The following is a 9,386-nucleotide window of genomic DNA, read 5'->3' as shown; positions in this document are numbered from 1 at the left end:
GAGTTCGACCATAATAATCGAATCAGCTCCTTCGGGTGGTTTGTCACCTGTTTCCAACATCTTACCCGAAATCGATCCCGAGGCATCAACAATATGCGGGAAAAGACGGAGTGCCGGAAACTTAGGGCGGGCCCAAACCTTAGCAGGTCTGTCCAGAGAGAAGTATGCGCGCTCAGTCAGACAGGTGATTTTGTTTGAAGCTGGCACTGGTATCGTAACAGCATCTGGCGCATCCACGAGTGGAATTGGAAAATGAAACTCCTGTCCTGGGGCGCATGGTGTGACGTAACAAAGTTTGTCGCGCATATCAGACTTGCTAGAGGTGGATATCGTTCGGCTCCATCCCGAAGGAAGCGGGCTCTCGCTGTCTTGAGCGAGGTGTCTGTACTTGTAGAGCTCGTTCTCGATCCTGACCTGAGCTCCCCCTGCGCTGATGTAATACCATTGAACAAGTGGAGAGACAACCGCACCCTTTGTCCCACCCAAAGAAAAATTGCTCCAAAAGGGATTAGTCCCTCCCCACAGTTGTCCACGCCAGGCCATCCAAGACCAGCTTGGTGGCCGAATACTCTCATGCGAAGTTACATCTATGCTCTTTCTTTTCGCCCCTGAAGGGACTATCCAGAGGAGTGCAACATCAAAGAACAAAATGGGTAGGCCGTACAAGGTCCCGCCAGGGAAGATATCTGCAAGTGAAGAAGCAGTGCCTGCAAATGCTGGAACGACATCGGAATCATACGTGAAGTGTCGTCGTGAATAACTGCGGACAATGGACTGGTATTCCTTGAAGCTGGGCCAGGTAACTGGGCCAGGACATGCATATCCAGGTTTATCGAGACATTTTACCTCTTCGGTTATTACTCGGCCGCGTAGGTCATGCCAGGCAGCTTGGTGGCATTTCCATGATATGCGACATGGGTCCTCCTTTTCTTGATATAAGACGTCGTTCTTTCGGAATTTGAGGAAATATAGAATGCGTCTTGAGGATATCTTTTCCTGGAAGGTCCTAACGGAAGCCGTTAAAACAAGCGCTTTCCCGCTATGTGGTATACGAGACATTACTTACCATCCTCGTTGATTCCATGTACTACCCTCGGTAATTTCGTGCGTCAACGAGTAATCGTGGTCAGCATCCAGATACTTGATGCCCGACGGAGATTGGTGTATCCATCTGTCGAAAGTATCAGCCAGGCCAGTGTCGGCCGTACTACCTGTGATAGCGACAAGAGTTAGGTAAGAGTTCCCATAGATCTCTGTCATGTTTTGAATCTCGGTCATTTTATGCTGCTGATCATCCTGAACGATACAAAGCTGGTCAACGAAAATGTATCGCTGTCCGAGAAATCGTGTAACTTCCAGAGCTTCTCGTATCGTCCTGGGTAGGGTCACTACTTCTTTCACGAGACTTCCTTGCTGCCTCAACCGATCGATATTGTCTTTATTCAACTGTAAAGTCTGCACTCCGCCCCATACGTAGCTGAGGGTGAGATAACGCTCGGCAACCTCACCCTCAATTACGCATGCGTTTACAACGTCAATGAGCCATGTAGGCCATGCGACCGCGTCCGCTTTGGGTACAACGCATGGAGAGCCATGATGCTCGTCGCACGTTTTGATCCAATCCTTGATCATGTCAACTCGCGTCTCTTCCTCAATTGTGGGCTTCGCCGTCTCATCGTGTTTGTAAGTCGGTTCCGCGCCGTTCTCGACAGTGCCGTCTTGTAATGACATGGTGAAGGTTGTGTTATCCGGCTGTACGGACTCAAAATGGACGAGAGATGATACGCGCTGCAAACGTGAGGTCAGGCCTTGCACTTTGACTGCGCCGCACGACGACATGCCCCGCACTCTTTCTAAAAGCTCCCATTGCACAGAACTTACAGGCCTCCCAAATGAAGACATGGATCGACAATTCGTCGGAAGATTCTGAATGTCATTACGATTTCTCAATACACTTTCTTCGCCTGCAGAGGTTGGTAGATCATGCGCTCCAAGGTTCTGTGGCAGCACTGTGCGTTCTTTTGAAGCAACAACGCCTTTTCGTGGGCGGAGCCACGAGAGAAACCAGCGCACATTCGGTATTGTGTTGCTAATACATTGGACATAACCTTGGAGTCGTTGTTGGTAGTTGAGTACAGGGGCGCAACGATTTACGACGTATCTAGCGTAGCGTGATGATGGAGCTAAATCGTGAGGATGTCGTGATGACGTCACACCTGGGCAGGCACTTTGGTACCTAGCCCTGGAGGTCTCTCACAAACCTTCATCTTCACGCAAATTCATGTACAGCCATGTCGTACGTGCTCGCCCTCCAGAAGTAGTCTATGCGCATGCAGAGTGAGTCTCTTCGAGCTACACATGCACTGATTAGTGATAGGTCTGCCAGTGACGCAAACACGGCAGTCGGACAGACCCGCTCTATATTTGTTTCATTATAAGGAGAGCCACGAGTCGCTACGTCCAACCAGACCGCTATTGAACTCGCCATCAAGTCACACTAGAACAGTATCGTCTGGCCCCAATACTGTTCAGTAATCTTAGAGCACCGGCAGAATTGGGGAGGGGCGGTGAGTGCCACCTCGCTACTATCGACGTTCTTGACCCTATACACCACATTGGCACTCTTACGCACATCCGGAAGCTATGCTTCTTCCATCCTCAGGTACGCCATGTTAGCGCTGAGGCTCCGAGAAACAAGCATTTTACCCCGGATTCCCAAGGTGCCAACCCAAGCTTTTTCGAGAGCTGCCTTTTAGCCAGAACGGTTCGGCTCCACGCCGGTACACCATCTGACCACGCGGCCGTAACGCTATCCATCTATCCACCGCGCGATGTGCCGAAGGTGCTATACGTTACACCGTTCTACTCGCTCGCTTGCTCGCTTTTCCCCCGAAAGACACTGGGATTCATATGTACCCCAGACGAGCTCGGCTTGGTTCTGCATGAAAGAGATGCGGGCTACGGCAATAATCCCTGTCGGATCTTCGTCACAGGGACGGCGTGACTGCTCAGATAAATTGCGAGGACGGATGAAAGGACCATCTGTGCGCCAGGAGAACGCAAACCAGTATTCTGTACCCCACCGATACGCTATGGTGTACAGTCGAGGCAATCGATTCTGCCTAAAGGACAGCAACTATGGCCAAGTGAAACTGTCTTTATAAACACCTCACCCGTTGCCCAGACTTGATCATCACGCTCCCTTGACATCTCATCTCCATCCGAAGCAAAGTACCCACTTATCCAAACGTCAACATGAAGTTCGCTGCAGCGACAGCTCTCTTTGCAGGTCTCGCGGCCGCCGGCCCAGTTGAGCTCGCCGAGCGCCAGAGCTGCCCTAAGGTCTACATCTTCGGAGCTCGTGAGACTACCCTGCCTCAAAGCAATGGCTACGGTACCGCCGCTGGGCTCGTAAACTCCGTCAAGAGCGCCTACCCCGGTGCAGGATCCGAAGCCATCGTATACCCAGCGTGCGGTGGAGGATCTGCCTGCGGAGGCATTTCCTACGACAACTCTGCTTCCCAGGGAACTGCGGCTGTTGTCAAGGCTGTTACTGCCTACAACCAAAAGTGCCCTGACACCCAGATCGTCCTCATCGGATACTCTCAGGTATGGATGATGCCATGAAATCCAAGAAAGCCAAGTACTAACGGCCCGCAGGGAGGTCAGATCATGGACAACGCCGTCTGCGGCGGCGCAGGTTCCACATTGACCGGCACCGCCCTGGCAGCCGTCAAGGCCGCAATCTTCATGGGTGACCCCCACAACCGTAACGGTCTCCCCTACAACGTCGGTACCTGCAAGGCCCAAGGCGTAAGTTTACCCTTCTCTCATACACAGTTACTCTTACTAACACCTACCTCAGTTCGCCGCCCGCCCCTCAGGGTTCTCCTGCTCGCCCGCCAGCACCAGCATCATCCAGAGCTACTGCGACTCTCAGGACCCATACTGCTGCAACGGAAACGACGCCAACCACCACCAGCAGTACGTCAGCATTTACGGAAACCAGGCCCTTACCTTCATCAAGAGCAAGCTCACTGCTTAGACGTGTCTTGCATGCGAAGAGGAGGAAAGGAAAATTGGCCGGCACCTACTGTAGGTGTGACACTTCGATGTAAATATGAATCAAATGAACATGTATATGCTACACGATGAGGGGCTACTTGCTCCACTGCAACCAATCGTCACCGTGCTTGCTTTTCTTAATTTCTTCTCCCAACACCCAACCGGGCAGATCAGGTAGTCCTTGTTTCCCAATATCACCAGCCTCTTCAACGTTCATGTCCAAACCGATCTCTCTACTCCAATTGAGAACATTCTGCATATGCGCCGCAGTTATTTTGAAAAGGCTCTTGTTACCCGCGCTTAGAGTGGGGTGTTTCGCTCGGCCGGATGTCTCGATCATGCTGCCATTAACATCTCTACCGAGGCATACGCGCTGGAACCTGAGGACTGCTTTGTAGAGCTCCTCGATTGCGAAGTTATCTGTGAAGGTTTTGGGGTCATTTCCAACTATGCGAGAGGACATCGTGGGGTAGGCGGTGGCGGGCAGATCTGGTACGTTCGCTCGCGGTATATACGGCGTGTGCTTGCTCGCACCTTCTAGCACGCAAGCGTATATACCCTTTCATGACCGAATGTTTGCGCTCTAACAATGTGAGAAAGCGCCATACGGTTACTGCACGGGTGTTTGTTCAAGTTAAAATCCATTCGCGCCCTTTTGTCTTCCCCAACTCAGACATCATTCCCTTACCGTAATCTGCTCTAAACACCCAAGATGTGCGTTCCCGGTCCTCTGGAAAAGCTCTACTTTCATGGCTGCTTCATCGATCCGTTCTTTTCCCTCACCACCGAAGCCGAGAGAATGGACTGTCTTACCGGAAACGTGATGAGTCCGCTAAAAGATATGAAGTATGTTTACTTGGGTACGTGGGGTAAAGATAAGTTCAGAACGCTGAATGAGGAGCAAAAGCGACACTTCAAACGCTGTCTGAGCAAGATCACGGCATATCTGGAAGAAATGAATGGGTGGGTCGATGAGATCGAGGTGGAACTTGAGGAGACGGCTGGAATACGGCGATGGGATTGCAAGGTGGAAAAGTAGGATTGTTATTGACAACATCCGCTATGTAAAAGAAATGTAAACGCCAACCCAGGCGCCATGTAACTATGCAACATCCACTCATTAACTTCATCAAAATCCTCTTGCTGCATCTTACAACTTGGCCTTTGGCCACTGGTCCATCAAATCCGTCATCTCGAACCTAGGCCAGTCGGGGTTGAGGCTAGGCGCCGGCCTTTCGCGATCCCATGCCCACTTCTCCTTGAGCGCTGGTTCCAGCTCGTCTTCCAGCATCTGCACGACGTATTTGCCGAGAACGGGGAAGAACTTGTAGCCGTGGAAGGAGCCGCATGTGGCGACGTAGAGGCCCTTGGCACCGGCGTGCGGCGAGATGATGAAGTCGGATGAAGTCGTGAATGCGTCCCTGGGTGATGTTAGTACTGATCGAACAGGAGAGATATGAGTGTAGAACTTACCAGCAAATCCGATGCTTCTCCATCTTCCAATTCGCGCCCTTCTTGCCGTAAAACACATCATTCGCGTGATCGATATCCAGCTTCAACGGACCAGGCACGTCCCACTGGTTATAATCCTTTCCAGACGGCGGCGCAGAAACGAAGCGACCGGGTAGTACTTCGTGTGTATGCTTGAAGATCTTCTCGCCCCACCACTTGAGCTCGCGGTCCTTGGTAGGCGGTAAGCTGCCGATGAAGGGTCCGTATGCGGCGGTGTAGCCCTGGACACCGACGGGCATGTCCTTGAACTTCTCGTACGACTTCTCGTCTAGCGTCGTCATGCCGGTCGTGATACCACCAGCGACAATTCTTGAGCCAGAACGCAGGTTGGGGTTGCCGCTTTTCTGGGCGGCTTGCTCGAGGAGCTTGGCGGTGTAGGCGCCGGTTGAGAGGATGGTGTGGGTGGCTTTGATGGTGCTGCCTTGCTCTGTGTTGACGCCTGTGCATCGGCCGGCGCTGTCGAAGTCTAGGTCTTTGACCTTCTCGGTGATGTACTTGACGCCCTTTGCGATCGACCACTTGGTAACTGCTCTTAGCGCGTCACCAGCCTGTGCCCAACCACTTGTCTTGTTGACGAGTACACTCTTTGCGCCGTCGTAGTTCGCATCCTCGAAAAGCCCGCCGAACAACTTCTTCGCCTCCTCAATGGTGACTGACTGCAGGTCTGCTTCGCGTCCAAGCTTCTTGTAGTTGTCGATGACTTCTTGTGCGTAATCTGAACGGCAAACCCAGAAGATACCAGTCTCGTGGAAGTATGGTTGCCATAACGGGTCCTCCTTGAACACATCTTGCGCCTCGAGCGCAAGTCTGCAGTAAATGACATCGTCGTAGTCGGCGCGCACGACCTTGTTCCAGTCCCACGAAGCTGCTACGCGGTTATCGGCGTCCCAAGCATCCTGGTCGACAACAGTAACTTGTCGATCTGGGTACTTCTTGATAAGGTGGTAAGCAGTTGAAATGCCGAAGACGCCGGCGCCAACGACGAGGTATGAGGGCTTGCTGGACGACATGTTGTTCAGTAACCAGGGCTTATCGTCGCAGAGCATAGAAGTGGGAGAGGTTTGATGCAGCGATGACCATCCAAGACCATCGCATTGCGTATTTATATCATCACGCACTACTACTATCACTCGCACCACAAGCGGCTAGTGAGTATAGTGGGCCGAAAGCGGCCATGTCGTTGTGGTCGCTGTAGACTAGGCGCGGGGCATTCGTGGAGGTTGTTTCCTCATCGAGCAAGATTTTGCGACGGGCAAGCTCCGTTGCTTTTCCCGATGCCCTCTGCGCCGGCTGCCATGGCTTCAATTGGACATGGCAGGTGATTAATCGCCTGCCTATCTGCTGATATCGACGTCTGAAGCGTTGCGCAGTCGTCACCGACGGTTCCGATTATCGTGGCCGTTGGAAAGGTCGCCGCATCTAAGCGAGACGGCGGCGGCCGTAGCATGCTAACCCGATTCAGCTATGCGGCGCGATGAGTGAATCTGAAGCGCAGACTGACATCACATTTGAGCTGTTGAAATCTTGTAATGTTAGTAGAAAAAAGGATGAGAGGTCCCAGTTGTGGCATGCACTGGTCAATCCAGGATATACATCTAGTCACCACGCGGTGCTGTATCAAGCTCGGCAGCCACCACGAGCTTGGGCTTTCTTTGGAACACGATCACTGTTGTCATACTATTCGCGAGACTTCTAGTATGTAGCTTTGCATGTTTCACGGATATGGAGTGCTTGTGTCGTAGTGTGCTAGCATCACGCATCACTGTAGCAAGCGGCACCATCGAACCTATCGCTTCCATGCGAACTGCACGAAACATAAACATTCCTGCAAGGCACATATCCATTCACGCTATATTGAGACCCTGTCATGCATGCAAGACTAAGATAGCTCAAGAGGACTATGTACATCCCGGCCAGTGACAAGGGGCGCCAGCGTGTCAGGGGCATACAAGCTAGCCACACTGACGACAGGAACACTTCATTCCTCGAATAGCACGCTGAATAGAGGCTTTCAGGTACGCTAGAAACATACGCGAATGCAACGTCGATGCAGTACGGGTAGACTAGGGCTGACAGCGTGGCCCGATGGCCCTGCAGGATGGCGTCTCGGGGCCTCTTCGCGTGGACACGGTACGTTAACCGACCTAGTGCAAAGAGCTCCCGGTAAATATCCAATAAGAAGTCTCGTACGATCCTTCAGTAGCTGCGTCCCAAGATACCCAAATGTCGACGTTGCGTCACTCGCTCAGTAACGATAGGTTACGCCTCCTTCCGGCCATGGAGTCGCAGTCGCCTGGCTACCACGTACGAAGGGACTGCCTCGAGTAGCACGAGAATCTGGATCTTCCTCAGAGTCTGAGCTCGGAATGACAATGTATGACGACGCGTCCGCTTGGCTGGCCGCCATACTGGTCCTCGATCTCTTCGCACTACCGCGATCCATACCCCCCGAAAGTACCCTCTTGTGACGCGGTTTCTTCGTGCCGACTTTCGGTTTGAGGATATATATGTCTTGGTCTGGGTGTTCGCGAGTCCGGTAGAAGTCGTGGCTTCCGGGGAAGCTACCACCCCAATCTAGCGACTTGTGCTCAAGTTTAGTGCCAGGAACTTGTAATGGGTTAGCTTGATACGTATTTAATTTAATGGCTGGGGATACTGACCATAGGATGTTTTCTTTGACCGGTCTGTCAAGTCTACCCTCGCCGTGTTGCTGCGCTCTGGTGGTGGCCTGGGGCTCGGAGGCGCTCGCGGTGCTGGCGGTGCCGGTGTAGCCGTTGGAAGTGACGGAGATGAACTCCTACTTGGAGGTTGGTACAGAGACCCGTTCTCTTCCATTTCATCGTCTTCGCTGACACTAGGAGGTTGGTAGTTGCTACGCGGATCGATTGGTTTTACAGTGGCAGTGCGTGAGCCAGAATCGACCGAACCTGGTTGGATTAGTACTCTCTCGGACATTTAAAAGTGGTAATATGTTACTTACGTGTCGTGGGTGCTGTGGTCGCTTTGGGAGTACGTGGGACGATAACGTCATGCTTGAGAGGCGATACCGAGCCGCGATATTGACCAACGAAAGCCCCCTCAACGTCTCGGGATACGAAAGGGAAGTAAAAACGGTCAGGATCTAGATCAGAGAAGGTGACACCGTCGCTGACAGCCTGAGATACATGGCTTGGGCAGGAGCAAACCCGTTCTGCCCATCGTTAGCTTGAGTGTGAAGTCCATTGTTCCTGTGGAACTTACCGTCATGGTTCAGACACTGCTTGCCCAGCATTTCTACCTGTTCGCGGGAGCCCCGATGATAGGTTACCCTAACCGTCTTATTTTTGTGCATGTGTGAATCCGTAGACTCCCATGTGACCACAAGCTCGCCTTTCTTCTGTGTCGAACGGCACGCGACTGATCGAGGCATCTGCGACAGGCGAATCCTAGCCATACTCTTCAGCCAACGTTCTTCAGTAGCTATACGAGGATGTTTGCCGGTAGCGATGAGCTGGGAGATCATGATATCCCATAGCTGCAGGACTGCATGATCGCAGGAAAAGATCCCCGATCCATCCTCCTCGCAGAATGCTTGCTCGTGTGCGCCGGCCCAAGTGAGCCACTTGCTGTGGACTTTCCAGATACCTGCAAAGAACCCAGCATCGATGTTCAGGTGTTCACCGGCTACGAAAGTAAGCTCCATATCTCGGGTGGCTGGAGAAGAGGATAGCAAGCATTGCAGCATTTTGTGCATGCTTGCTGCGAAGATACTGTCTGGTCCAGGGCTCACGACTTCTGCGGAACTGAAAAGATGAAGTAACTCCTCGCTT

The 9,386-nt window shown here is 52.3% G+C and overlaps 3 protein-coding genes across 3 annotated transcripts; 1 reads left to right on the top strand and 2 right to left on the bottom strand.

The window, feature by feature from the left end:
• Positions 1–3,255: 3,255 nt before the first annotated feature.
• Positions 3,256–4,045, top strand: J4E90_007020 (uncharacterized protein; the record flags this gene model as incomplete). The annotated part of the gene is made up of 3 exons (XM_051436562.1): positions 3,256–3,609; positions 3,661–3,813; positions 3,866–4,045. The coding sequence occupies 3 exons, from the start codon at positions 3,256–3,258 to the stop codon at positions 4,043–4,045; spliced, it is 687 nt and encodes a 228-aa protein (XP_051289308.1).
• A 1,170-nt stretch (positions 4,046–5,215) lies between these two features.
• J4E90_007019 (uncharacterized protein) lies at positions 5,216–6,623 on the bottom strand (the record flags this gene model as incomplete). Its single annotated transcript, XM_051436561.1, has 2 exons — positions 5,216–5,486; positions 5,539–6,623. 2 exons carry the CDS (start codon positions 6,621–6,623, stop codon positions 5,216–5,218), a joined length of 1,356 nt encoding a protein of 451 aa, XP_051289307.1.
• A 1,199-nt stretch (positions 6,624–7,822) lies between these two features.
• Positions 7,823–9,259, bottom strand: J4E90_007018 (uncharacterized protein; the record flags this gene model as incomplete). The annotated part of the gene is made up of 4 exons (XM_051436560.1): positions 7,823–8,184; positions 8,238–8,504; positions 8,558–8,767; positions 8,818–9,259. The coding sequence occupies 4 exons, from the start codon at positions 9,257–9,259 to the stop codon at positions 7,823–7,825; spliced, it is 1,281 nt and encodes a 426-aa protein (XP_051289306.1).
• Positions 9,260–9,386: the final 127 nt, after the last annotated feature.

Source organism: Alternaria incomplexa (genome assembly GCF_024043165.1).
Source record: "Alternaria incomplexa strain BMP 0042 chromosome Unknown scaffold_10, whole genome shotgun sequence".
In the NCBI taxonomy this organism is placed as follows: domain Eukaryota; kingdom Fungi; phylum Ascomycota; class Dothideomycetes; order Pleosporales; family Pleosporaceae; genus Alternaria; species Alternaria incomplexa.
Note: the sequence above shows the minus strand (reverse complement) of the source record. Positions and strands in the feature narration are given on the sequence as shown.